The following is a 27,617-nucleotide window of genomic DNA, read 5'->3' as shown; positions in this document are numbered from 1 at the left end:
GGGGGACTCGAGGGTACCAGGTTTCCCTTTCTCCCTTTCTGTCTCTTCTCCTTTTTTCTCATCTGTTATACCTTGTTTCTCTAGGTGTGGCTGTTTCCTTTCCCATCCGAGTTTTTAACTCGGGCTTTGCACTTCGACTTGCGCTCTGCTTTTGGTTTTCCTTGTGTGCCATCGATCATACCCGCAATCGCTCCATTGCTTTTCCTATCTCCACACTCGAACCCATTTTCTTTTCTTGGATGTTTTCTTTTTTTTCTTCTTGTTGTCGTTTTATTTTCGACTGTCCTGCTCTGTTGGGTAGTCTGACGTATCGCTCTAGCATCATCGTTATACTGCATGTGTTGGACAATGATCAGGGAAGGGAGGAGTGGTTGGGTCAATTTGGAATCGGGTTATAGGCATTTGGGATCGACGTGTGTTTTGTGTTAGTTTTTTTTTTTTTTCCTTTCTTGTTGTTCTCTCTCTCCCTCTTGTCACTGTCCAGCTCGATTGCGAGTGTGTACCAAATATCCAAAACCGTGCCCGGCACGCCAATTGATATCCTTATATCCCTATATCCAGATCCGTTTGTTTTCTCATCCTCGTATGCCCGTGCAATGAATAATCCGCCTTTGCTCAATTCCTTCCCCTAAACCACGTTCAACAACACTTTTAATCTCCGATTTCCTTGTAGATCAGGCACAATCCACCAGTAAAAACCTCTTCAGACTCTTCAACCTAAAAAAAAAAAGCGCCCAGACCTCCCGGAGATATTCTATTTTCAGCGCGCGCGGGTGATTGGCCCCTCTAAGCGCCCGCCCTCCACGTCCCCCCGGCGCGTACCGCCAGGCGCCAGTCCCAGTTCCAGACTGGCCGCACTCGGATCTTCAGTCGGAGCCAATTATGGGCGCTAATCATGACAGACTACTGCAGGAGGGTGTCTGGGATTTGTGCAGAAACGGAGCGTTGCCGGGGTATGATTGGTGGGGGCTTGGATGGTGTGGTTGAGTTGACGGGATGATGCGCAGGTTTGACGGCTTTGATCGACTGAGTACAGTAAGAGGAGGACTAGGGGATTGTTCCAAGGTCTTTGTTGACGAGGGGGCTAGATCTTGGGGAGTTGGTCTGATTGAGTGTTTTATTTTTATTGTTGTTTTGGCGGGTTTCTGGGTTCCTCTTTTGATGTGTCTGGTTGGCAACTTTTGAAGCTTGACTTTGACTCGTTTTTCTTTCTCCTGGTTGTCTTTCTTGCTATCGCTCGAGTACGCGTACGACTTGTTGCGGATTTTTCCTTGCGTGTGGTCCTTTGTTGAGACTGGATGAGTATGGTCTTTGTGTGAACTTGTCGTCTTGTCGTTTCATGATTGCATTGTTTCGGGTATTGCCTTGGTATTAATAGAAGGTGCTGGTTCTTGGGTCTTTGTTTGCCTCTGACTCTTCCCTGGGCGCGCTTTTCTGCAGGAGTTGGTATCGTGCATTTGCAAACGTCTTTCTTCTTCTCGGTTCTTGTTCTGCATTGCATCGCTTCGCCGATACATGGTATGTGCGAGATAGTGGACGAGGTCTGAACTGACATCTACCTGTGCATGATCTGACTGACATATTGTCTTTCTGCGCTGCATACAGTTCTTCGATCTGACATAGCATCATCATCGTCAAGATGCCCTCCTGGCGGCATCAACAGCTTCAACCCCAGCTGCAGGTCCCAGTTCAACCAACCTTCCCCCTCTCGTCACCCATCAGCGAGGAGATCTCGAGTCCATCGTGTTCGTCTGCAGAGGATAGAGATTTGGAGCGTACCCGGCCATTTGACTTCCTGGTCAAGGCGACTAAGCACAAGATCGAGACGAAATCGGGGAAAGATGGAAATCGCTCGCCTAAATTGTCCCAACGAGACCGACACGATCATCACAAACGACACAGTATCCGGGGTATCACGAAGAAAAAGAAGAATGTCGCAAAGCCCGTAGGACTGAATTTGGTCACGGACTTTTCGCTCGCGGCACCGCCCAAGAAACAACCCGATAATGGGTCTGCACCGTTCGTGGACTTGAATGATCTCAAGCTGCTTTCTGAGGACCGGGCGAAAGAACGGTCTGGGCAGAAGAAGGACTCCACTAGTATCAATGGCGACCTCTCGGAGATCACGAACCCATCGAATACCTCGAATTCCTCCAGAAAAAGAGCATCATTTCACCAGCTCCCCGAGGAAACTAGCCGCATACAAATACAAAGCGAGACGGGAAACCCCTTCCTAGATCCGAAACTCGAGAATCCCTTCAACGATAGATTCGATCATGGCCTCTCTCCTTCTGATCGCCATGTTATGATTGGTCTTTCCGTGCCTCGAAACGAATCCTCGTATCATACGAGGGAAATCGATAGTGCAGGCACACCTCTGACACCCTCTATCATAGTCACCCCGGCTCGCGAAGATGCTCCCTGGTCGACGTCAAGTCCGGAAGGTCTCCGCCCCCGCGCAACATCTAGTATCTACTCCCAACCCACGCCTCGCCTTTGGCAAAGTGATCCGGATATCCCGCCGGTACCGGCTATACCGGCCGAACACTCGACCAAAAAGGCGGCCGCCGATTCAGATTTCCTGAGTGCCCATTTCGCAGCTATGACTCGGAAACACAGGTCCATGTCTGTGGAGACTATTATCGAGGACGACGTTGCGGACCGCGGACTCGTGCAGGAGACTCAGGATGATAATGACCGAGCTCCGTTGACAAGACTCAGTGTTAACACTCAGGCGATGAGACCCGAATCCCAGGGTTGGTGGACATATTTGCTTTCGCCTCTCCTCGGGAAGAAGTCCCCTCTTAGTCCATCGTTCCCTCGGAGTGCCGCCGCCAGCGCGCCAAGTACGAAAGACACCAACAAGGAATGGTGGGAGAAAGAAGTCTCCTGCTTTTCTCCCGAGACGCCAGAGTCCGCGGTGCCGAGCCAATGGCAAGAAAGCAAGAAAGGTCTAGAGCAGTCTCGTTCTTTGGGAGTTAGCGAAGAGCCGGACTCTTCAGCCAAGAGGCAGACAGCTGCATCGATGATATTCGGTGGACGGTCTATACAAGGCGAAGCCGCGGAGTACTATCAAGCCTGTGCGCATGAAATGTTCAGCCAAACATCATATTTCGAATGCCACAATCATATCTGCTCTATTACGCCGGCGGCTGTCGTGGCGGCTATCTATGCTGCACAGTTCGAGTCTGATAAAGGGGAAACTAGGGATCGGGGGTTGATCTTTGCGGAGGCTCAGGCGCAAGAGAAGAATCGCAGTTTGCCTCAAACGGGTGGGAATAGGGGTCTTCTTATTGATGTTGACTCGCCGACGCAGGGGATGAAGGAGATTGAGCATTCAAAGGAGATCGGTTCGCCCGCATCAGCTACTTCCTCGGATTCGTGGTCTTCTAGTATCACCGACGAGAATGAATTTGAACATGAGAAAGGCTTGACTGGGCCTCCACAGGCCGCGACAAGAGGACTCGTTCCTGATGCTCCATCTGAGCAACCCATTCACCCTCCCCCTGCTGCAGCGCCGTTTCATGAGCCTGCTCCAGCTCCAACGGCTTTCATGCCTGAACCACCACCACCAGGTCCGATTCCAATAGCCCCTGCGGTCATGCCCGAGCCACCACCACCGGTACAAGCGCCGCCTCCTCAGTTTATCAATACTATTTCACCGCCGACGAACAATATCCATTATATGCAGCAACCTGTCGCGATGCCTCCGGAACCTGCTCCGGTGGATAGGGTTGCTCCTTCGTACGGCCCTGTTGTCCCATCTGTGAATGAGCCCACACCCGCAGCGCCAATGCCTCAAGAGCAACCTCGAGGAATGAGTGAATGGCCCATAGTACCTCCGCCCGCAGCGCAGAATCCAACGCATGAGGGGTCAACCAGAGCTGCTCCGATCCCTCTACCTATGAGAGGACAATCAAACCCTGAGCTACAGCAGGATAATCATGTACTACCGCCAAACCCAGCCCAGAATGAGCCGATATCACCTGCATTCCAGCGCGCAGCAGGAGGACCGGGTGCAATCCAGATGAACTCGATGAATGAGGTACATGCTCCGGCTCCAGCATACACTCAATACCCCCGAGACGAAGCGCCTCTGCCCCCGCGATATGCACTGCATCCAGCCCCCGGAGCAGCAATAATGAATCCCACCCGTGAAAGAGGACCAGCAGAAGCCCGGCGGCAGAGACTTGAACGGGAAGATGCTATTGGCAGAAAGGTTGGCGGATTCTGGCGCGGAAGAGGCTGTTTCAGCAAGAAAGGATGCTTTGGACGTCCAGGGCGTGAAGGCCGAACGAAACGCCGGTGGTACTTTTGCATCTGCCTGTTCTTCCTGGTCATAGTGATTTTGGCCATTGTACTAGCAATCACATTGACCAGAAAAGGCGATACAACCCCGGTCCAGTCGCAGTGGCTCAATCTAACAGGGTACCCACCCATGCCTACGGGTATCTCCACCGTCGCTGGTGCAGAGCCGCAAGTGGAGCAGTCAGGCTGTATCAAACCGTCCTCGTTATGGAGCTGTGCTCTGCCCAATGGCCAACAATCTGATAACAAGCCCTACGCCGCGGATGAGCCCAACTTCAGACTGGAAATTCGCTTCCGCAACGGGACATACGATAACAGCACGGTTGCGAGCACAACGAGCAAGACCCGTCGCGCAGATGCCAATTCCTGGGATCCATCACCATCTCCGCCGAGCACGGCAGACCAAACATTCATAGGCAACACGACAGACGGAAACTCCCTACCTTATGCCGGCGAAGAAACACCGTTCTACATAACCATCCTCTCCCCTGTACAAATCACATCCAGCTCACTATACCGCCGCTCCTCAACCAACGACACAACAACCTTCCCCAATCTAACAGCCGTCATCCCAGCTCCATCCGAAAACTCAGACGGCACCGCCGCAGCCGCAACGCTCTACCCCCTCCCCAAATCCCAGCCTATCCGCCTGTATAACCGCGGCAAGGACAACGAGCACTACGGTTTCTACACATACTTCGACAAATCAATCTTCCTCGCGTCCCGCGCCCCTCTCAACGGCAGCGCAACCGATTATTCCCCCCTAGACACAAACGGGGGCTCCACCGAATCCGACGCCGTCGTCCGCTGCACCTGGTCTCAAACCCGGTTCCTGGTACAAATCTGGACACAGCCGTCGAAACTAGGCTACACGCTCCTCAAATCGGGCTCAAATAACTCAACCAGCACTACGTCTACGTCCGCGGCAACGCCTACTTCAACGTCCGAGCCAACATCATCTTCCTCCGCGACGGATTTCACTCGTCCGGGCTCATTCCCGTACCCGATTTCCATCACGGTTGACCGCCATGGCGGTGCGGAGAAGAAAAAGCTGCTGTACTGCTATGGCGTGGAGAGTGATCAGCATTATAATATTACGGATCGGAAGTTGCAGCTTGAGGATAGGGGATTTGGGGGTTCTTTGGTGAATCCTGCGTCGGGGATTTTTGATGATTTGGGTGGGGATTCGAGTTCAAATTCGAGTGCCGTGTATGGGGGTGTTGATGGTGGGACTGGGGGGTGTTCTTGTCGGTGGGCGAATTGGATTACGAGGTCTTGAGGGTGGGTGGTGGGTGGTGGGTGGTTGGTGGTTGACTGATCAGACCTTAGACTATCATTGGGATGGTCATGGGCTACTGGATTCTGTGCTTTTGCTTTTCTCCTTTTCCTTCTCATCTCTAGGTGTTATTTGTGTTTTTTGCATAGAAGGCTGTAGTTGGGGCTCGTGGGTAATGAATTTCCATTGTTTGGTTTGAAAAAAAGATTTCAATAGCATATGTACGAGTTATTACAACAGCAACATTTTATGTCCCCCGCGTTGTGGAATTATAGGCAAATATGTATGACAACGGAGGAAACGAATACTAGGCCTCTATAGAAATTGGAAAATTAAAATCTTAGCAGATAAAATCGCGGGCGAAAAGGAAATACCCTGTCTAGGAAAGTATCAAGGGCGGCAAATAGTGATATATATACAGTTCATGCTTTAACAGCATTCTCTTCGCGGAAACTTCCAAGAAAGGTATACTAAGCTCATCTGCAAGCTTCTGACCCTGGTCAGACGAGACAGCCCGCTTCTCTTCCCAATCACACTTGTTTCCGATCAGGATTTTGTGTACATCCTTGTTTGTATGCTGTTCGACCTTGGAAAACCAAGGTCGAATATCTGGCAGGAAATATTAGTTATATCGTGTGGAGGTTCGCACAGGCAAAATGGAAGGCAGTCTTATTTACTCTGGAATGAGTGCTCATTAGTCATATCGTAGACTAACTAACTATTTAACTAGCAGGATTCCCATAGCGCCACGATAGTATGCCGTATCCCAGATCTGTAACCCCTCAATTTTCCCGTCTAGTTCAATATTGCGCACCTTGAAGTCGATTCCAATGGTAGTGATGAAGCATGGAGTGAAGGAATCTTCAATAAAGCGCAACAGACAGCACGACTTGCCGACGCTAGAGTCACCTCTCAACAGCAATTTAAACTGTGACGCTTATTTCAATGAACCAATATACGTATATACGAATCAGGAAACTCACCAGAAAAACATCATTCCTTGTGCCCATCATAGTGAATTTAGAGGGTCGATTTGGAGGTCGATGTTGCGACTAGGACTGAGGTGAGGATTCCGGTCCGAACTTAAACGAACGGGTTGGTAAAATGTGCAAGGTTAAGAAGTTTTAACAATTTTCTTTCCTGGATTATCGTTGCAGCCTGCAGTTAAAACCATGACTTATTCAGCCTGCCCAAACAGGTTGGATGATTCTACTTCCAGAAATGTATCAGAATCGTTGGACTCGATGTATGAACTTCCCATAGCGCAAAAGCACCTGATTCCCTAATAAGATGAAGTGAACCGTCCTCAAGTTGGCAGTAGATAGCCAACACAATACAGACAAGATAAGAAAGAAGAGGGATATCTCCGTGAAATAATCAGGGTTAACTTTCATGCTCAAAATAGCTAGATATGGCTTAGACGGCGAGTATCATCTGCTAGATCAAAATACGAATCCGTACCCAGCCTAGTGAGTTGTGGTTAATTATCCAACTCGCGAGAGGTCAGGGTAAATTATTTCACACATACACCTCCTGTAACTCCTGGTTTTTCTGTTTTCTAAGGTGTTTCAGCTCTTAGTCATATGATATGCCCTCTCGTTGGTCAACGTTAATTTGCATTATGAAGTGTCAGCGAAGCAAAACGACGTCCCTTTTCCTGACTTTCTCGTCCCTGTTCTTGATTTTCATCATTTCAGGGCCGCAGCGGGCGAAGCATGCGTCACCAGTTCGGTAAACCAACTCGATACGTTGGATCTCCGGTCAGGTCACGTGGTGCACAGATATTATGATATTGGAGTGGCAGCCTACTAGGCTGCCACCCCCAACTCTAGGCAGAACGCAGCTACTGTAACTAGAAATAGCTGCGTATTCTAGTATACTTAGAATGATCATCATCACACTTTACCTCAATCCAGGGTCTCAACTCGCTAAGCGATATACAGCCTACCACGATGATATAAAAACATGTTGAATTACATGAGAATTTCCCACGTATTACCTAGAAGAACTTGGAGCCTCACCGAGGCCTTTGTTTGTTTCCACTTTGACCTGTGGAAAGGTTTAGGGTACTCAATTTCCCCGCGTTATTGTGTCTCTCCACAGACACGCAATGATGGTGATTGATGTCTCCGCGCTGGGGCTCGAAGCCAATCCCTGCAGGTGAAAAATGACCGGTTCGTCACCCTGCAGGTTGTCTCGGAGTGCTCACAAAACTACACTACCGCTACCGGCGAAACCTATAGTAGATTTCGAAAACGGTTTAACCCCAGACACACACGCTTTCTTTCCAGTGCCCCACTCGAGGCCAACTCCAAATCGCTGAATTCTGAGTACCCTACCCACGCCCCCATAGGGGGTTTTCTTTAGCTTAAAGCCGCTAAGCGCAGTCGGCATGGGGAGCTGGGAAAGAAGCTCGTGTTTCTCGGGAATAATCTGATTTCGAAATCTACTGTAACTGCGTACTACGGTATTCCTTCTTGAAAACGAACTTAGAGCCTCGCTGAGGCTTGCCATGGCTTACTGAGGATCCTGAAAACAGATTACTCCTTCAGGAGGCATGCACGCTTACTTTCCAGAGACCCATTAGAGAGCCAACTCCAGTTCGTCGAGTTTTCAGAGTCGCCTACAGCCAATCATACCGCTGAACACCCCTTGTACGGGACTTTCTCTAGCCAAAAAAAAAAGCTTAGGTCAATCGTGGTGGGGCACTGGCGAAGAAACTGTGTACAGTACTAGGTTAAGATTACATGTGACTATCCTAGAATATTTTTTAACAGAAAGATAGTTCAGCACATCGGACGCAAAGATCAAAAAGAACAGATCGAACTGCCCTCCAGGAGATCACTCAATGCTGCACAGCAACTTCGAAGAAATGGACTTCTGAAGGAGAATCTCCTTGGTTGTGGTTTTCGGTCTTGAAATAACTCCAGGGAGAGTCCAAATTCCCCAAACTAACATCTTCCGTAGCGCGACCGTTGATGCTGACGGATAGGCTAACTTTTCCATATTGAATTTCGTAGCTGAACTTCTGGCCCACCGAAATAGTTCCAAGTGATGTGTAATCTTCAGTGCCGCCTAATCCGGATTTGTGCACTCCCATTGTGAGGTCGCCGTTCAAGTTGTAGTACAGCTTTACCACCGGATAGCTTGATACACTCGAAGCCATGTGGATCTGGCCAATGACTGTGCCATGGTTGCTATTATCAGGCTTAGGCACAGAGACCGTAGCGCTCAGTCGGTTTGTTGCGGCTTTTGGATCCCTGCTAGACGGATTCTCCTCTCGAAGCTCTGTCCTACAGTATTTGGTGTTTGGGGTTGTCACGCATCCAGAGGAAGAAGGTGACCCAGGGACCTTCATGACCATAGCACCATCTCCGGCCTCCGTGAAGAAGCAACCAGGATTACTGTATCCAGAGCAAATTTCAAGGGCTGATGTGAAAATAGTTGTTGGGCTACCCGCCGACCCAACAGGCAAATAGAGTTCCCAGGCGTACAAGTCGAAATTTCCACCAGGAGCGCATTGAGGGTTAAGAAAGAGCCCGAGCCTCCAGACTTCTTGTGTATCCTGGAATAGCAGAAGCCAGTGAAATTATAAGAACAAAAAGTATAAGAGCCATTGTACTGTAATTTTTTTGTGGATGCCTTGAAGAGGCAGCGAACTGAATTGGAAAGATGCATAGCAGCGACGATGATGTTGATGCTACTTGATATCTCCTGCTCCGTTCTAGAGACGTTCCAGTGGTGTTGCAAATCTTTTTCAAGTACCACGCTATTACTACCGGCGGCAATTAGTAAATACACCAATCGAATGCTGCGACTAGTGGACGGTATTATTATCATTGGTAGATGGCAAAAGGTTCTAGACGCTTGGGCTGTTACTGTAGAATAATGTCACAACTATAAGCAGAGAAGTGAGTGAGATTCGTAGGATAAAAAACCATTTTGGCCGATGTAACACGTAGTTTCAAGCGCAATTTTCCCTTGAATCCTGATCCTCTACTTGTCTCCCATATTTCATTAACTGTGGCCCTACTGGAGCTATTTTCAATGAGAATTAGAGGCATGGAGATTCACGAAAATATTGACGTAAATAATAGAGGGAAAAGAGGTTGTGTTAGGATTGATGTCTCCAAATTGTTTGTGTTCCTCAAATCTGCGTAATTGGTGGATTATTCCAAGTTACGTACATGACCGACCCTTTTTTGGCGGGGAGAAATCCGGAGAAGAATCCGGGGAAACAGGGGATCCAGAACCAACCAGCATAGAGCGACTCCTCCCAACAACTTTGAGAGACCTACAACAGGCAGCCCCATTCCTGGGGCGAACGGACCTTCTTTAGCTCCAACCTGTTTGCAGATTGGGGGCGGGGGTGGGGGCCGGGGGGGGGAGGGGGGGGGGGTTCAACAAGCCACCCCAGTACTATAGCGGATGGATGGATGTCTTATTTAGACCAAAATACGATGCAGTACCGTACTCAGCCTAACAGGTCGGGCTTATGATCAACTTCGACGAGTCAGGGTAAATGAAGACGTCTATCCATCCATCCTCTGTACAAAAGCATGAATCCCGAGTGGTTTAAGTATTCGCTCAAGGGGGCAGCGTCCTCCCTAGGAATCTGTTTTCTCACACAAGGGAAATAACTTCCTATGTGAATTTGCAAAATAAGATCGGCCCTTTTCTATCCTGTAGAAAGCTAACAGTTCAAGCGTAAGAATTGGGCCATGCTACACGGCATAGTGCATCAATTCCCAGGCTACGTCTGTCACTTCTGTCCCAATCAGCAACACAACTACTCCGGCTAGACGATCTTCACCGTTGTGTGATTCGCGGCGTAACTAGCTTGTCGAGTACCATCCACCGCAGTTTTTTCCTGCAGGAATGTTTGTTTCCGCTACATTGTTAAAAGCAAGGACGATTCCATCTTCCAGTAAGCCCTTGGATAGCGGATCGAATCAGCACGCGAGGACAAGTCGAGGATTATTATCGGGGATGTAGGGATTTCTGTTAAAATTTGAAATAAGGACGAGAGAAATAGAAAGCCTGCGGTAGGCCCGGGGTTCACCTAACACAAAATTTAGCAACGGATTGTACGTCGCGTTCCATTACACCACCCCCGGGATTTATATCTTATTGGAGCAAGCTGAGAGAGTATAGGCTAGAAATCCAATCGGATGAATAGGCAAGATGGTGAGATCAAGGAACTAATCTTCTGATGGCCAGGTTGACTGATTGAAGAAAGAATGAATGTTATAGGGCAGGTCTAAATACCCCAGATACACGGTGTGACGACAACCATAATGCCAAGGATACGAAATTATTATTATTATTATAAGACTAACGAAAGTAGGTCACTCAGCATAACCCTTGTCCATGGGGTAAGTTACCGCTCCATGTCTCGACATCTCTTTACCGTCTGCCCTCGGAAATAATTACCTGCCGCCTTCATTCGTACTCCTGATCATAACTTTCACTCACTTTTAATGGCAATTCTTCCCAAAACCTCACCCATCTTTTAAAATAGCGCGACTTAGCTTCAGGGATCACAGCCGGCCCTGGGACTGTGGCGTCCTTTGCCTAGGATGCCATAGCTACCTAACTAACACTAGTCTGCTATTCATGGTGGACATCAATCATGCTGATTGTCCTACTGTTTATCCTTTCATCAGTAAAATATCGAGCAGATGGTATCCGGGTAAGTTCTCTCTAATCGGATGTGGAAAGGTAAATTATTCAAAACGTGTTTAGAGGGTTACCGCCTGCGCACGATGAGGATTCATGCAGTCTCTAATTGATTCGCGTCTAGTCAGTTGCTTCCCAAGTAACTGTCGTAGTAGAGCGAAGGAACCTGTCTTAAGACTATGAACCCCCGCTTCTTCATGTGGCACTTGGTTGGTGGGAAATTTACTTGATAACGGAACAACTTTTCTGGAATTGGTTACACTCCAAAGACATGGCTTGAGCTCGATCTATAAAGTGGGCACGGCGTACTAGTGATGGTCATTCTAACTAGAAATTAAACACGGTTGATACTATCTCAACTAACTTTTCCGACATTTCCTATGATTCTCGCTATGCATGTGCTATATACACATTTACTACTCTTGGCGGCTAAGAGTGTAGCCGCTTTGCCCAATCATGGAGACTCCCACTCCGCGAAAGCTCCTGACACTGTTGTCATTGATGGCCATCGCTTAGTGGATGCAAAGGCGCAGCTTAATAGAGGCAATGACTCTCTCAAAGCTTCCCTGGATCATCTCGTCGGCCAAGCGGATAGTTGGCTTAGTCAGGGCCCCTGGACCGTTACTTCAAAGGCCAATGCGCCTCCCAATGGCACGATCCATGACTATGCCTCCCAAGCACCATACTGGTGGCCTAATCCCAACTCTGCGGACGGTTGCCCTTACATTAATAAGGACGGTGTACGCAACCCAGAAGTTGACAACTACCCGGACAAGATCGACTCGATTAAACTGTTCAACTCAACATACGTCCTCTCGCTGGCGTGGTACTATACCGGCAACCCAAAATATTCCTATCATGCGGCAGACATCATTCGAACTTGGTTCCTCAACCCAGAGACGGCCATGAACCCTAACCTCGACCATGCGCAGATAATTCCCTGCGCCAACACTGGCCGATCGATTGGTATCATCGACTTTTCCCAGGACTATACTGAAGTTATCGACGCAGTTGCTATCCTCAACACTGGTGCCCCTGGATGGAGTAAAACGGACGCAGCAGCATTCCACGAATGGAACAAACGATTCCTTATATGGCTTGCCTATTCGCCGTTCGGTGTTGAAGAATCTAGCGCAACGAACAATCACGGCACTTTTGCAAATATGCAAATCACCGCCCTTGCCCTCTTCACTGGAAACCATTCCCTTGCACTCAGCAAGGCAAATTTAGCAAAGGACTTTATCGATAACCAAATTACGTCCAACGGCTCCCAACCTCAAGAACTTGCTCGGACGCGGAGCTTCCACTACTCCAACTTCGATCTCACCGCACATCTACGCTGGGCATTAATCGCACGAAAACTAGGCGTCGACTTGTTCAAGTACGAAGGTCCACAGGGTCAGACACTCTTCAAGGCGGTGAACTTCTTGGTGCCGGCGGCAACCGGCGGTGCGAGTGATTGGGCGTATCCCGAACTGCAGTTTACTCAGTATGCTGCAACAGATAATATCCACGCAGCAGCGCAGGAGGGCGATCTCACGGCAGAGGGGGCGGTGAAGAAGCTACAGCCCCCCTCCCGGGAGTGATATTTTTGTGTTGAGGCCAGCCCCACAGCAGTTGGACAATATCAATACTACTTAAGTGGAGGGAAGTATGGGATTTTGGCATTCTAACTTGAAAGTTAAATCAAGAGACTAATTGCTGGACACTGTAAATTTGACAGTTTTTCGTAGTCTCTTCTCTACTAATCGACGCTTATCTTTGATAGAATATTTCATTCCCGTAATAGTTCACCGTCCCATTATAGGCGTAGGTTACTAAATACGATTTTTATCAGCGTATATGAGAGTGACCCCGGCCTATCCTTCTATGATTATGTTTGCTTCCTAAGGCAACTATCTTCTATACAATCGACTACGTATACCTATACAATAGTTAATTGATGACGATCCTTAATAATCGTATATTGTTATTCCTCTATAACAATTCCAACAGATCCTAATTTAGGCCGTTCATTAGGTAGTCGTGTTGATATAGACCTACTACCCGCGTAATGTATATATTACTCTTTCTCCGTGCTACAACTTATAACAATAGATAGTCAGGTATACTACCCTCCTAACTATTAAGTGAGCCTCGCTTACCACTCTTAGAAAAACATTACTAGCCCCGAAGAGTACTAGGCTGCTCGATCTCGCCTTCTTTAGAAGGAGAAAGCCGAGTGACCCCTACGAGTTATGACCAGGGTTTCCAGCAGATCACAAAGCATTTGCGAATGCCATCAACGGAATCGCCTGGTGGCTGACTGAAACGCTCGGTCAAGGCAATGGCGAGAGTCTGGCCTACATTGGTCCCAATGACCTACGATATCCGGCTTTAGTCCTGGGTGCGGTGAAAGCAGGGTACTGCATGTTTCTTACCTCCCCTCGCAACAGCATTGCCGCCCAGGAAAGTCTACTCAAAACTATCGGCTGCACGAAAATTCTCACTCCCACTCCACGGCCAGCAGCTGCCACCGCGATGCTCGATGCACTATCGTTGTCAGCGTATGAAGTCCCGACTGTTGACGACTTACTGGCTAAGGAGTACCCACATTTTGAGTACACCAAATCCTACCCTGCCGACGCGGACGACATTATGGCCATCATTCATACCTCTGGTTCTACCGGCATCCCTAAACCAATTATCTGGAGGCTGTCCGCGTCATGTAACCACGTGCGCATGTTCCGATTAAATGCACCAGACGGGTTCGCAAACCAACATAAGTTGTTGGTTGGAAAGAGACAATTCTTGCCTTTTCCACCTTTCCATGCCGGGGGTCTAGCATGCCTGATGTTCATCAACATCCCGGCAGATATTACAAGTATCCTTCCTACTGCCGCGGGACTTCCCACGGCTGCTGCCCTGGTCGATGCTCTGAAACAGACACCCATGGACATCGCCGCTCTTGTGCCGTCAATTGTACAGGAACTAGCGCAAGACCCGGGACTTTTGGATTATTGCGCCAAAACTCTGGAGTACTGCATTTATATGGGAGGGGATCCACCTCAGGCAGTTGGTGACAAGGTTGCGGCCAAGATGAAACTCTACAATGCCTACGGAGCTTCTGAAACAGGACTGCTCACTCCGATTTATTCGCTGACCAATCGAGATCCATACAAGGGTTGGAGGTATATCCAATTCCATCCGGCTTTGGGGTCCGAGTTTCGTCAGGTTACGGATACCGAGTACGAACTTGTTCTGGTCCGGTCGCCAGAAAGCGAGAAATATCCTATGACATTTAGGATCTTTCCAGAGCTGAAAGAATATCACACACATGATCTGTTTGTCCGCCATCCAGATCCCAATAAGCCTGACTTGTGGCGCTGGGGCTCTCGCTCAGACGATCTGATAGTCTTTCTCAATGGCGAAAAGACAAACCCTGTTTCTATGGAACAAAATATCCTGGCATCCAACGCTGGTGTGACTGGAGTTCTGGTAGCTGGTGCACAGCGATTCCAGGCCTCATTGGTCATTGAGTACGGCGGTAAGAAGCTAAGCCCGACTGAATGGGCCGCTACCATTGAGACAATCTGGCCCAGTATTGAAGAAGCAAATAAGGTATGCCCAGCTCATGCCAGAGTTGCTCGGAGCCACGTTATCTTCACCAGTCCTGAAAAACCATTTCCTCGTGCTGGCAAAGGAACCATTCAGCGAGCTGCTGCCTTGGCTCTATATTCTTCGGAGCTTGAAACGCTGTATGCAAATGCAGATCGCCTCGGATCACATACTAAGGGCGAGCTCGCGGGACCTGGGCGGGTTAGTGACATTGAGCGCAACTCCGAATTCATTCTCCAGACTCTGTCATCAATCACTGGCTGGACTCCTGATCAAATCAGGACCTCGGAGAATTTCTTCCATTTAGGATTGGACTCCCTGCAGACAATCACAGCCACGCGATACTTCAAGCGTGGCTTTGAATTGCCCTCTTTCACTCCTAACCATATTTATCTTCACCCATCTCTCTCGAGTTTGGCGCAGGCCACGATAAAACTGATGCAAGAAGATCAGGTTTTAGAAAAGGTTATCAAGGAGGCACAATTGCAGGAAAGAGAGGAGATCTTGACAGATTTCATCGCCAAGATTGATGGCCCTCGCATCAATGCATCAAGCGAAGATCTTCCATCATCACATACTGTCTTGCTGACTGGCTCAACCGGGACCCTGGGTACATACATTCTTGATGCGCTTCTCGAGGATACATCAGTTGCGCACATTCACTGCCTCAATCGCAGGGAAGATAGCCAGAACTTCCAGCAAAAGAAAAGCGAGTTCTATCATTTGAACTCCACCTTCGACTCTTCTCGGGTCACCTTCTGGCATGTAGATCTATCTCGAAAAGATCTTGGATTGGATGCAGAGTCATTCAAGCTCCTTCATGAGTCAACTACCGCCATCATTCACAATGCTTGGAATGTGAACTTCAATCTCTCACTTCCGTCATTCAAGCCCGATCTATTGAGCGTGGTCAACCTGATCAATTTTACTGCGACGGCTCCCAAGATACCCACCTTATTCTACCTTTCCTCCATCAGCTCCGTCATGGGCCATCAAACAGACTCTTGTCGGACGCCAGAAACTATTATTTCCACCAATGCCCCCGCTCCGAACGGATATGCCAACAGCAAATACGTCGCAGAGAGACTTCTGGATCATGCAGCTCAAAATCGCGGAATCCGCACATCTTTCGCCCGAGTTGGCCAAGTAGCTGGAGCAGTTCACACACCTGGCCTCTGGAACAAAGCAGAGTATTTCCCCAGTCTGGTGAGAAGCTCGCTACAGATTGGCGCGGTCCCAAATAGTGTTGGTCCAACTATTGGTAGAATTGACTGGGTACCTATCGATCTACTTGCTGAGGTTTTGATTGATCTGGCCTTGCGTGAGTCTCAACCAGGCCGCATAAACGTCTACCACCCATTGAATCTTCACCCAACGACATGGAGCGAGATCATCGCCGTTGTCGCGAATGAGCTTTCCCAGCTTTCTGGTGGTAAGCCTATCAAGTCCATCAGTATCTCGGAGTGCGTGCAGCGGGTGCGACACGATATCGAGGCCGCGGGTGGAAGTCGGAAAGTGGGAGGCGAGTCGGACCTGCAGGAACTTTTGGAGAAAAACCCTGCAGCAAAGTTACTCGAATTCTTCGAAGGGTTGCTGTCTGTGCAATCAGCAAGTATCTTGGACACGCAGAGCACGGCTAGTGTCAGTGGGAAGTTGGGGTTGATTGGGGGGATCAAGGAGCAGTGGGTTCGTAAGTGGGTGAAGGAGTGGATGTAGCCTTGACGAGAAATCTTGCATGTTGCTTTGAGTTATTTTATATAGATAATCTTGTTTGGATTTTAAGCAATTTTCAAGTCTCATCGAGTATCTGCTTCTTCCTGGGAGCGCAAAGGACACTGCGTTGCTCACAAATTTAACATGAGGAGGTTTTGCGGATACTAATGAATTGAGCCTTCTCTGAAAACGCGAATCTGATCCTTGTAAGATTTAAGTAATGGGGATGCGGTGATTCGAGTATACCAGCAGAAACCCTTAGATGACTCCATGTGCGAACTAATGTGGTTAAACGATGCAGGATTACAAGGGCTAAAGGGTTTTATCGACAGTTTGCGCTGCTTGTTCTAGCAATTTTCCTTCGGTACTCAACAACTAACCCATACTTATCGACTAACATACCCCACCTAATGGGGATACTGCAATCAAGTGATTTCTGAAGAAACTCAAAGTCACTTGAAACCGCACAGTGATGTCCGCTCTGTAGCAAATTTTGCATGTGCAAAATGCGCCAAATTTGTGCAAATTTTGAACGGTTGCCTGCTGCGATAACCTCGCCTCAACTACGATGTTGCATCCATTGCACGCAGAATTCTAACTTCAAACTCTAAGCTTGTTCCTATGACGCGTTCCTGCGAGGACTCGAGAGATAAAAGCGACCTTCCGACCTTCAGGACCTGCTAAACGGTATCTCGTCACGCCACGGGCTATTAATAGATGGATATGCGTTCATTACAGGTCCCAGGGTTGCATTCGCCACTGAGATAAGGTTTGAATCTAGATATCATGACTTACAGTCGGCTTGGCAGTTCAATGCGGCCAGACCCCAATGATCAGGGCAAATTTACTTGATCTATTCTACAGATCAAGACAACGCAGCTGGGAGAAGACGAAGCCCCGTCCACTATAGATTTTGTGAATTAGAATTATAGGATCTCGGTATATTTACCCAAACAGCAATAACAGGACAAAGAGCGCAATCTAAAATCACCGTGGAACGCCTTCCTCTTCACCCCGATAGTCCACTGCTTCTCGATATCCACCATCGTTCACAAAATTACCATTTCAGCAAGATAGATGGACAGCAGCCATTTATATTAAATCAACGGTCTCAAAGTGTAGGTGTCGAAAGGAAAACACAGAGGGCCGAGGATGAAGGGACCGAAAACCCGACACAGAAAGGAAACATATTAATTGATAACAATCCGCCTAGGCAAGGAAGATCAGGGCACCGTAGGCGACGCTGCCGATACCAGCGCCAATCATACCGAGCTGAGGAACGGAGACCTTGATACCAGGGCTGGAGGGGACGAAGCCGGTAGAGCTGGGGAGGGCAGGGGTGTTGCTGGCAGCCGAACCCGATGCGGCGCCACTAGAGGCGGCGCCAGTAGAGGCGGCGCCACTAGAGCTGGCGCCACCACCTGTGGTGGCGTTGCCGCCGCCACCAGGGGTGCCAGTCACGATGGGGTGGGCGCCAGTGCTAACAGGAGTGGCCTGAGCGGAGACACTCCTCTTGTGAATTGGGGGCTCGTGCTGCTTGCCGCCAGCCTGGACGCCGGCAGCAATGGCGAGGAGGGTGAGAACTGGAGTGGAAAAGTGCATTGTAGCTTTTAGAGTGGAAGGAGCTGAAGCGATTGGCTCAAAAAGGAAGAAGGGCTTCTTGTCTAACGAATGACGAAGCTGGGATAGGGTATCAGTATGGTATGTCCCTCGTTAAAAAAATATATCTCATGGAGATAACCTACCTGGAGAGGAGGGTACTAATGCGATGGAATGGTTGAAGGAAGAAATTCGGAATAAAGCCCCGAGCGACGAGGATGCCATTCTTATAGATCAGAAAGTGTCCAAATCCGGCCTGTCAGGTCAGCGTGGTAAGTGATGATGACATGCAACAAGAGACGGAAAATTTTTCTCGCACGTTCCTCTCTAAAATCTCCTGTGCCTCTCTCTCCCCTCGTCAGAGCCCCGGTACCACAGCTGTGAGACGAGATTAGCACATCTCAGCCTTCCGCATCCGGGGGTGGGCGCCTCGATGTCACTCTGGGTCTCCGGCCGAGCCAGCCCCACCGTACAGCTCTGATAGGAGGCTCCTCGGGGCTGAGAATATGACTTAATCAGCTGAATTGCAAGCAAAGGTGCAGTTCCATCATCGCCGCAGAGGGTAAGTGGTTGTCACGTGATTTGTGCTCCCAAATAGGAAATCGACGGCGTTGAAAGCGGACGGATCTCGATTGGCGTAACAGCGCCAATGGGAAATTCCTCAGAGATTAACAGGAAAACGTGGATAATAATTGCATTGTCTGGGGTGCAGCTGCAATAATTATCTGTTTTCAGGTACGACCATCCTTTGAGACTTTTGGGAAGCCACGCTCGTCAGGAGGAATGTAGATTGTGTCACTAAGATGACGCGTGAGAGAGGTCATCTGGGAGAGGTCATCAGATAGAGACACAGACATACGATCGAGAAAAATGCCTGTAGAATCCAGAGTGAGCTGACCAGTGGCGTTGGCTAGTGTGTGCTATCAGTTTCTGAAGGCAGGACAGGAACATCAGCATCACGAAGGCGTGATTGTACAAGTATCGCCGATTCGCCGGAGGAAACTGGCGGTATCCAAAGCATTCGATTGACGGCAATTCAAAGACAGCTGGGCAGTATGGAGCAAACTCTGTCGTTGAGCATAATGATTAGCCGATCGCCCATAGGTGCTCTCAGCGCCACACGGTTACTTGACCACTCTCAATCATTGAGATACTTCAGACCATTGTCAATCACCATCTCCCACTGCATCCGGGGAGATAAAGCTTGCATAGATAGACTTAATTCTGCGTAAAGTGGCAATGGGGTCTGACAGTTACGACCTTGACCGTCCATCCGCTAGGAATGCAAGAGGTATCGACCCCAGATTGAAGATCTTCGATGAACTTGACATTTCCGTCCAATCTTGTCGGTGAAGAAGATTAAGCCACATTCCATTGAATCTGCCAGGAATTAGAATCAGACCTCGGAGGTGTGCAACGTGCTTTGTTTCTAGCTCAAGACCAGGGATCTGTGCTAGAAGTCATCACCTTTCCACATCAAGCGAGAATGCCAAGGAAGGTCGCAGTTGATAGCTAATGCATAAACAGTAAGTATCCATCAATCATGCTGAGGAAAGTCTGCTGTGTTCCAGAACAGAAGCCAAGGTCATGTTTTGTTTAGTTTCTTTCTGTCTCAAGTCATAGCCCGTGAAATGCACTGTCCAGGCAAGATGCTGGATCCTTGGATAATTGCCCTATCAGTCGGGCTGCGGTAGATTTTAATGTCAGTATCTTTGTCATTTCATTGCGTCTGGCAGTCACAAATAATGAAATGAGCGTACATCAGCAGTCGGTGATGGCCAGTCAGCCTTGGAAGAAGACCAAAAGGAAGAGAGTCTTGGCGGATCGGGGGTTGACCCGCCGCCGATGTCCCCTTTGCTTTGGGAGTCAACTCACAACGCCTTCAAGCCTCAAGCTTCAATGTCTTCACGCCGCGGCTGACGCGCTCGCCAGCCATGCCACACCCGCGCAGTCCCTCCCTCCTCTCTCCGGCCAACTACGACAACGATGCAGCCTCCCTGCGATCGCCGTCGGAGCAGGACTCTGACTCTGATGACGACGAATTCCTTCGTTATCCCCGCAGCACTCTAGAGCTTTCCCAGCACGATCGAAGTGTCCTTGATGATGAAGACGAGTTGGAAAAGCTGTTGACAAGAAGCGGCCCTGCTCATGGGTTGCGCAGGATCTTCAGCCCAAATGGGAACAACGTGCGCATTGGAAAAAGGGAGCGGCGACGAGCGCGAAGAGAAGCCCGGTTATCGCGCCGGGAACGTGTTAGCGAGGAAGGAGAGCTCATGTACGAAATGGAAGAAGGACTTGGAGATGATGAGACCTCATCCTTGATGAGTGGTTCTTCGATGGACTTGGACGGAAAAGAAGACTATCTCTATGAGCCGGTACATATTCGTGGCACTCTCCCTTGGCCCTCTTATCCTAAGTCTACTGACCCCCGCCTTGCTTCCTCAGCCCTCCAAGCCATCATGGCGCAAAATAGTCTTCGTTTCCGCCATCATCGCCGTCTTATTCCTTATCCTCTTCCTAGGCGCATACAAAGCGTCCAATACCTTCCGAGCCGTACACCCACATGTCCAGTCTCTACGTTCCAACGGCAGCTCGCTTTTTGCGCCTACCACTATTTTGATCTCACTCGACGGATTCCGAGCCGACTTCCTCGACCGCCGTCTGACCCCGGGCCTCAATTCGCTAATTGCGAGCGGCGTCTCCCCGCAGTATATGACGCCCAGCTTTCCTAGCGTGACCTTCCCGAATCATTTCACGCTGATAACTGGCTTATACCCTGAGAGCCATGGAGTGGTTGGAAACACTTTCTGGGATCCCGACCTCAATGAGGAATTCTATTATACCCATCCTGCCGTCAGCATGCAACCCAAGTGGTGGAACGCAGAACCTCTGTGGGAGACGGCAGAGAAACAGGGAATCAAAACTGGCATCCATATGTGGCCGGGGTCCGAGGCTCACATTGGCACCGTCGAACCAAGCTATGTGGATAAATATAATGGCTCAGAGGCGCTGCCGCGTAAGGTCAATCGGGTCCTTGAGCTCCTTGATCTGCCGGGTCCAGAGGACGAGTCTGATTTGGCGCCGCTGCGTCCTCAGTTCATCGCGGCTTACGTCCCAGACGTTGATAAAGACGGGCACAATTACGGACCAAATAGCACCGAGATTCGAACCACCATCTCCCGAGCTGATGACATGGTCGCGGGGATCATGGCTGGTCTCGAAAATCGCAATCTCACGGACCTCGTTAACATTGTGGTCGTGTCAGATCACGGCATGGCTACCACTTCAGCTGAGCGCCTCGTTCAATTGGACGATGAGATAGACCTCAAGCTCGTTGAGCGTATTGAAGGGTGGCCATCTCGTGGTCTGCGTCCGAAGCAGCCCGAGAACTTCGAGGTGTTGCAGGAGCAGTTGGAACGGCTTGGAAAGAAGTATGCAGATGCCGTGGAAGTCTATACACGAGAGACCATGCCCGAACGCTATCACTTCTCAAACAATGATCGCATCGCTCCTCTGTGGGTGATTCCTCGGGCGGGCTGGGCGATCGTCGAGAGGCCTAATTTCGACGTCAAGAAAGCATTGGAGACGGGAGAGGTCTATCACCCCAAGGGTATCCATGGGTACGACCATGAACATCCACTGATGCGAGCGATCTTCATCGCCCGAGGCCCTGCTTTCCCACACAAGCCCAATAGCCGCCTCGACGCATTCCGTAAGTGGCAATGTCTCGACGTTGCATGTTACCAGACTGACTCATTCTTTCAGAAAATATCGAAGTGTACAACATCATCTGTGACTCACTGGGTGTTGACCCCCTACCAAACAACGGCACGCTACGTCTCCCTCTGAATCCAATAGGTCTTCATTCCGATGAGCACGCACCGCCACAAGTGCGACCACCCGATCCTCCAGAGCCGCTGTCTGCCTCTGTCACCGCTGGGCCCTTGGAACAAACATCTGCTGCGACACACGCTCCGTCTGCGACGGAGACTGCCAGCAAAGATGGCAAGGAGTCTACCTGGTGGGGAACCATCGCGAGTAAACTTGAGGATTTCAAGCAGTGGGCCGGGGAGCTCTTCTCTGCTGAAAAGGATAATCACCCACAACAGCGATAGAGGCTGGCTGAGATTTGGCTGAGATTTTGCTGAGATTTTGCTGAGATTTTGCTGAGATTTTGCTGAGATTTTGCTGAGATTTTGCTGAGATTTTGCTGAGATACTTCGGGATCTTCCATGCATTTACTTTTCTATTTTCGCCGATGTTGGTGACATTTTGATAGATACCCACGTTCAAGCAAATATATACCTGTAATATCATTATGTGCATTCCAAGGTTGCTTAACTATATAACCTCAGGTGGGCTTGACTCCGTTTGCGTTGGAAGGTGGTGCATGATGAGGGAGTGGCCCTAGTGTAGCTGCACCACCTGGAACTCGCAAATATTTAGATTCTACCGAACTCGGCCAGATCTACCTGCACAACCCAAACCGGGAGAGTTGCGAGTGTTATAAATAGAGTAATTCAAATTCATGGGTAGGGAATTTGGTAGTTACCTTTTCTTAGGTAGTCTCACTTACTACTACCGTAAACTGGGATAGGAAATTATTCAAAAGGTCGCTGCTTGCGGATCCAGTATGCAGCATCACGGGCCAGAGTAAACCTGGACTGACTCATACCACGTAAATCTGCCTTTTTAGCCATCAACCAGTACCAAGTGGCCGAGCGGTAACTCGACCATCCACTTCTTCCTTGGTCTAGTGGTCATGATTTCCGCTTGTCATTAATACCGATAAGCGCGGGAGACCGGGGTTCGATTCCCCGAGGGAGAGTTTCTTTTTTGGTTCTTTTCCAGGCGTTTGTGGCCTGGCCATGAAGATCCGTTTGATTATATGTTTTTTACGAACGAAGGAGGATACAGGCTCGATAATACTGGTGATCCATCTTGATAGCTTCTTAATCGATCCTGACAGCAACCGATAGAAAACTATCGGTAGTGCCGTTTATCAAACCACGACGGCCCACCCACAACGAGGTCAGTTGGTGGTCAAATGCCTCGATCAGTATAGCGTTTGCGATGTATTTCAGGAATGTGATAATGTGGAAGACAGCACACAGATGTTGAATGAACTACACCATGTAGTCATTGGACATGATAGGTTATGATTGGATCTTTCCGCAGTCATGAGCGTACAGCCTCGACCAGCAGCATAATAAGCGTAGGGCGTACATGATTAGTTAGTCCATTCCCCTCTCGACCCCCGAAAAGTCCGCAACGCCTCAAATTTTGCCATACTACCCCTCACCTTATGCATCTATTATCTGGCCAGCTCCACAAGACTGGCACAATACAGTACATGAGTCAGGCAATTAGGCAGCACTGGGATGGGCTGCAGCAAACCAGCTGCGCCAGCTGCGGGCGCCCGATGTGGCAGTTGTTACGTGGGGTCCAAGTTTGGATCATGAGGATGCGGCTGAAAATGCTCAAGACTATTTAAATGTCTCTGAAGATAGCCTTTCCGTCTTCTTTCATTCAGTCTACTCTGACATCCCGCCGCCATGGCGTATAATCAGTCGGACCCCTCGTCAACGAGGGGTTCTATCTCCCAGTCCGACACAGCCATTCTAGAGGTCTTGATTCCGGGGTATACGTTTATCTCCCGCATCTTGCTTTCCTATCTTCACATTGACCTGGCCGCTTATCTACAATATTTCATTGCACTGGCCTTGTTTGGTGTCTCCATGCGATATCTCTCCGAATATCTAACGCAATTCTTTGAAACATACCTCGTCTCCACGGCTGAGATGCGCCTCGACGATGAGCTCTTCAATTACTTCATGTATTGGTGGTCCCGACAGCGCCATGTGAAGCGCACGAATCGATTCTTGGCCGGTGTCCGGACAAATGGCTATTGGAGTGATGGTGAAGACTCTGACCACGAGGATTCGGATGGTGAAGACGACGAATGGGAGGGTGGCAACGGCTCTATGAGTGCAGAGTCTTTCGATGACTATTGGACTAAAGTCATCAACCGCGACAAGTATAAAAGACTGCGCTTTACACCTGCGCAGGGTCGTCACTATTTTTGGTATCAGGGGCGATTGCTGATGCTGGACCGACGGTATGAGCAAACCACAGCTCGTTGGGTGCTTAACAACGAGAAGCTGTACCTGTCATGTTTAGGCCGGGACCCTTCCATCATTCATAAGCTGCTCTCCGATGCACAGCACAAATTTGTCGAGCGTGATGGCAGCCGAACGATTATTTACCGCGGACAAAGATGCTCCTCTGGGGCTACATTCAGTTGGAGCCGGTGCATGTCTCGACCACCGAGACCATTGGACACTGTTATCCTGGACGATGCCCAGAAACAAACATTCCTGGCGGATATCGAAGACTACCTCGAGAAAGGTACCGCCGAATGGTATGCCGAGCATGGAATCCCGTACCGTCGTGGATATCTTCTTTCAGGGCCTCCGGGCACTGGCAAGTCCAGTCTTTGCTTCGCCGTGGCAGGCAAGCTTGGACTGAAGATCTATCTTCTTAATTTGAGCTCTCGATCCCTGGATGAGGACAACCTATACTCTCTGTTCTCCGAGCTGCCACGACGATGCATACTCCTCGTTGAAGATGTCGATACCTCCGAGATCACCCATAGTCGAGGAAAGTCCATTTTCCCTCAGTCTGCTGCAAGCAAAGCCGGTAACTTGCCACCGAAGACATCCTCCCCGGATGAGACCGGCAAGAACACTTCAAAGGAGAAGACAGAACAAACTGGAATCACGCTTTCCAGCTTACTGAATGTGCTTGACGGCGTGGCTGCCAGTGAGGGCCGTATCCTCGTCATGACAACCAACCACCCCGAAAAACTAGACGATGCACTTCTGCGCGCAGGCCGTGTTGATATGCAGATTGAGTTCAGACTCGCGATTTCTGAAGACATTGAGAAGCTCTACCAGTCGATCTACTCAGTCTCGAGAGAGGAACGCGCTCGTCCATCACCTCGCCGCGAGACTGGAAGCAAACTGCGGTTGCAGAATGGTAGCGCAGACCATGGAGATGAGTCAAAGGGAACGGAAAACCTTGACAATGGAGAGGCCGAAGAAAATAAGCCAAACGGTGTCCAAGGACGCCGGCAAATACTGCAGTCTCGTATTGCGTCTCTTGCTAAGGATTTTGCTTCTCTTGTCCCCAGTGGAGAGTTTTCTCCAGCTGAGATCCAGGGATATCTCCTCAAACACAAAGATCACCCGGAGAGAGCGATCAGAGAAGTCGCAGCATGGGTCGAGGATGAGAAGGAGAAGAAACGTGCAAAGAAGGAAGCCGAGACCAAGGCCAAGGAATCCGAGAAAAATGGGTCCTAAGACGATAATGAAATAGACACACTTTAATGAGAATCAAAGCCTAACATTGTAATTGCCCTTTTCTCCGGTCCTTTTGCACTTGAGTAAGACCAGAATAGGATATTTGCGGCTTATTACTTGCTTAGATGTGCAAAATCAGCTGCCATTAGCAAGAGTCGACAAATTGGTAGTCTGACCTTCAGTTACTTCTAGATAGGTATGTTTGGTAAAAGCTTCCCTTGCAAGTTTTTAGGTAAACTCACATTTACCTCGACGAGTACTTGTAGAAGATAGTAGAAAAGCTATATGACGAAAGCAAGATTTCTCAGCGAGCGTTAGGGGGTATATAACATCAAGAAAATCAAGCAAAATCAACATCCAGAACCTCTCGGCCAAGTCGGCACCTCATTTCAAGGATGGCACATCCTCAAAGTTAAGCGATAGAAGCTGTCGTACCGCTCAGATGAATATCTGCCACATACATGCACCGTTGCTTCAACGAGCTATCACACCAGCCGTGGAACAGCATGCGATCTCCACATCCACAGACTGTCGCGCCACCAGGAGAAATCAGACCCCCATAGTCGCCGCTCTTAAGTAACTCGACATTCGACTTGTGGTAAGGACCCGTAATGCTTGTCGCAGTAGCGTAACGTACATCATACTTGGGGTCCGTAAAACAATGGGTCGAATAGAACAAGAAGTAAACTCCATCATGCAGCACTAAGCTGGGCGCTTCCACGAGGGGTCCATCGCCGTCGTTCGTGTTTCGGTCGAGAATCTGTACCGCATCCCCGATGGGCGTGACACCATCTGCTTTAACCTTTTGTAGCATGATGGGGGTGGAGACTAAAGGAGCAACGCCGTTATTGCAGTCACCCCCATGGCCAACGCTATTGCCGTCAACCTTGAATACAACATATCTGCTGCCATCCTTATCCCAGAACCCAGCCGAATCGATGGAGCCTCCTTGATTCAGTCTGCATGACAGTGGGGTCTCGTTGGGAACATATGGTCCCGTGGGCTTGTCTGCAATGGCAGTTCCGATACAGTGATGAGGAGCATCGCTCTTCGACTCTCCAGAATAATACATCACGTATTTGCCGTCCTCCTGAGCTGGGTTAGTTCTGACCGATATCTGTCATCTTCGGGAAAAGATATCAACTCACCCGCATTACTACATCCGGTGCCCAGTGGTCTTTGTCTGTCTCCCAGCCCGCCAGAGTTGGCAGGGCTTCAATATCGAGAAGAGTCCACTTGTTGAAGTCATCTGAGACCGCGACTTGAACACGCTTGCCATTGCCATTTGTCCCAAAGGCGTACCATTTTCCATCGGCAGCCTTCATGAAGCTTGGGTCTGCGAAATCGGTGTGCAAGCCCATCCAAGGACCCTTAGCTCGCTTTGGTAGAAGTGGAGAGCCGAGAACTACTTGTAACAAGGCTAGAAAGAGAACCACCCATGCGGCGGGTAAAGAAAATAGTGAAGACACCATCGCAATAATTACTTATTGATGGATCACCGGGGTAATGGAGAACCAGATCTGGCGTTATGATTGTAAACTCAAGCCTTGTCTTACAGGGGCAGTTGGCCAGTCTTATAATTATCGCCCACCGCTATTACCAAGAAGACATCGTGGGTACCAATCCGCCTTCCAAGACCAATATCGCCCCCCAAACTTGGCAGGATTGGCCCGAGAGTGGATGTATGACTCTGGACCCTATCACAGCACAAAAAAGGCACGAGCAAGCCGCACGCCTGACATAGAAGATCCATCAGGTGCTTTCAGGATGCGGGATAGACTACTTTCTGCGATCCACTCATGCTCGAGCTTGTACAAATTCTCAAGCTACTTGGGGGCTGAGGTCAGACCGGAGCCCAATAGTCGGGTTGGCTACTATTCCGTCAGCAGGGAGAAGCAAGATTGGCTCCGAGGGCGCATGGCATAGGCCAAGACCAATGTGAGTGCATGATGGAAAGCCCAATCGGTGGGTCAGATTCAAATAGACCCCGAGATATAGCGCCGTCTACTTCCGAAACAGGCGCAGCATCATGAGATAGATGTTAGGTCAGTAGGGTGAGGGGGATGCGGCATCACGTCGGTGGA

General features: G+C 49.4%; 9 protein-coding genes across 9 annotated transcripts; 5 read left to right on the top strand and 4 right to left on the bottom strand.

Annotated features, from left to right (window-relative positions):
- Positions 1-1,639: 1,639 nt before the first annotated feature.
- N7458_003908 (uncharacterized protein) lies at positions 1,640-5,587 on the top strand (the record flags this gene model as incomplete). Its single annotated transcript, XM_056907290.1, has 1 exon — positions 1,640-5,587. The coding sequence occupies one exon, from the start codon at positions 1,640-1,642 to the stop codon at positions 5,585-5,587; it is 3,948 nt and encodes a 1,315-aa protein (XP_056768017.1).
- Positions 5,588-6,302: 715 nt separating this feature from the next.
- On the bottom strand, positions 6,303-6,597 carry N7458_003907 (GTP-binding protein SAS1; the record flags this gene model as incomplete). Its single annotated transcript, XM_056907289.1, has 2 exons — positions 6,303-6,512; positions 6,568-6,597. 2 exons carry the CDS (start codon positions 6,595-6,597, stop codon positions 6,303-6,305), a joined length of 240 nt encoding a protein of 79 aa, XP_056768016.1.
- A 1,832-nt stretch (positions 6,598-8,429) lies between these two features.
- Positions 8,430-9,424, bottom strand: N7458_003906 (polysaccharide lyase family 7 protein; the record flags this gene model as incomplete). The annotated part of the gene is made up of 2 exons (XM_056907288.1): positions 8,430-9,149; positions 9,350-9,424. The coding sequence occupies 2 exons, from the start codon at positions 9,422-9,424 to the stop codon at positions 8,430-8,432; spliced, it is 795 nt and encodes a 264-aa protein (XP_056768015.1).
- Positions 9,425-11,643: 2,219 nt separating this feature from the next.
- N7458_003905 (alginate lyase family protein) lies at positions 11,644-12,849 on the top strand (the record flags this gene model as incomplete). Its single annotated transcript, XM_056907287.1, has 1 exon — positions 11,644-12,849. One exon carries the CDS (start codon positions 11,644-11,646, stop codon positions 12,847-12,849), a length of 1,206 nt encoding a protein of 401 aa, XP_056768014.1.
- Positions 12,850-13,672: 823 nt separating this feature from the next.
- On the top strand, positions 13,673-16,576 carry N7458_003904 (NRPS-like enzyme; the record flags this gene model as incomplete). Its single annotated transcript, XM_056907286.1, has 1 exon — positions 13,673-16,576. One exon carries the CDS (start codon positions 13,673-13,675, stop codon positions 16,574-16,576), a length of 2,904 nt encoding a protein of 967 aa, XP_056768013.1.
- Positions 16,577-17,782: 1,206 nt separating this feature from the next.
- N7458_003903 (Glycine-rich cell wall structural protein 1) lies at positions 17,783-18,175 on the bottom strand (the record flags this gene model as incomplete). Its single annotated transcript, XM_056907285.1, has 1 exon — positions 17,783-18,175. The coding sequence occupies one exon, from the start codon at positions 18,173-18,175 to the stop codon at positions 17,783-17,785; it is 393 nt and encodes a 130-aa protein (XP_056768012.1).
- Positions 18,176-20,106: 1,931 nt separating this feature from the next.
- N7458_003902 (nucleotide pyrophosphatase/phosphodiesterase family protein) lies at positions 20,107-22,287 on the top strand (the record flags this gene model as incomplete). Its single annotated transcript, XM_056907284.1, has 3 exons — positions 20,107-20,547; positions 20,618-21,884; positions 21,938-22,287. 3 exons carry the CDS (start codon positions 20,107-20,109, stop codon positions 22,285-22,287), a joined length of 2,058 nt encoding a protein of 685 aa, XP_056768011.1.
- A 1,440-nt stretch (positions 22,288-23,727) lies between these two features.
- N7458_003901 (BCS1 and AAA domain-containing protein) lies at positions 23,728-25,533 on the top strand (the record flags this gene model as incomplete). Its single annotated transcript, XM_056907283.1, has 1 exon — positions 23,728-25,533. The coding sequence occupies one exon, from the start codon at positions 23,728-23,730 to the stop codon at positions 25,531-25,533; it is 1,806 nt and encodes a 601-aa protein (XP_056768010.1).
- A 412-nt stretch (positions 25,534-25,945) lies between these two features.
- N7458_003900 (glycoside hydrolase family 43 protein) lies at positions 25,946-27,005 on the bottom strand (the record flags this gene model as incomplete). The annotated part of the gene is made up of 2 exons (XM_056907282.1): positions 25,946-26,623; positions 26,682-27,005. The coding sequence occupies 2 exons, from the start codon at positions 27,003-27,005 to the stop codon at positions 25,946-25,948; spliced, it is 1,002 nt and encodes a 333-aa protein (XP_056768009.1).
- Between the last annotated feature and the right edge of the window lie 612 nt (positions 27,006-27,617).

Source organism: Penicillium daleae (genome assembly GCF_028827525.1).
Source record: "Penicillium daleae strain IBT 16125 chromosome Unknown utg000004l_segment0_segment0, whole genome shotgun sequence".
Classification (NCBI taxonomy): domain Eukaryota; kingdom Fungi; phylum Ascomycota; class Eurotiomycetes; order Eurotiales; family Aspergillaceae; genus Penicillium; species Penicillium daleae.
The sequence above is the reverse complement of the archived record's forward strand: the minus strand, read 5'-3'. Positions and strand labels throughout refer to the sequence as shown.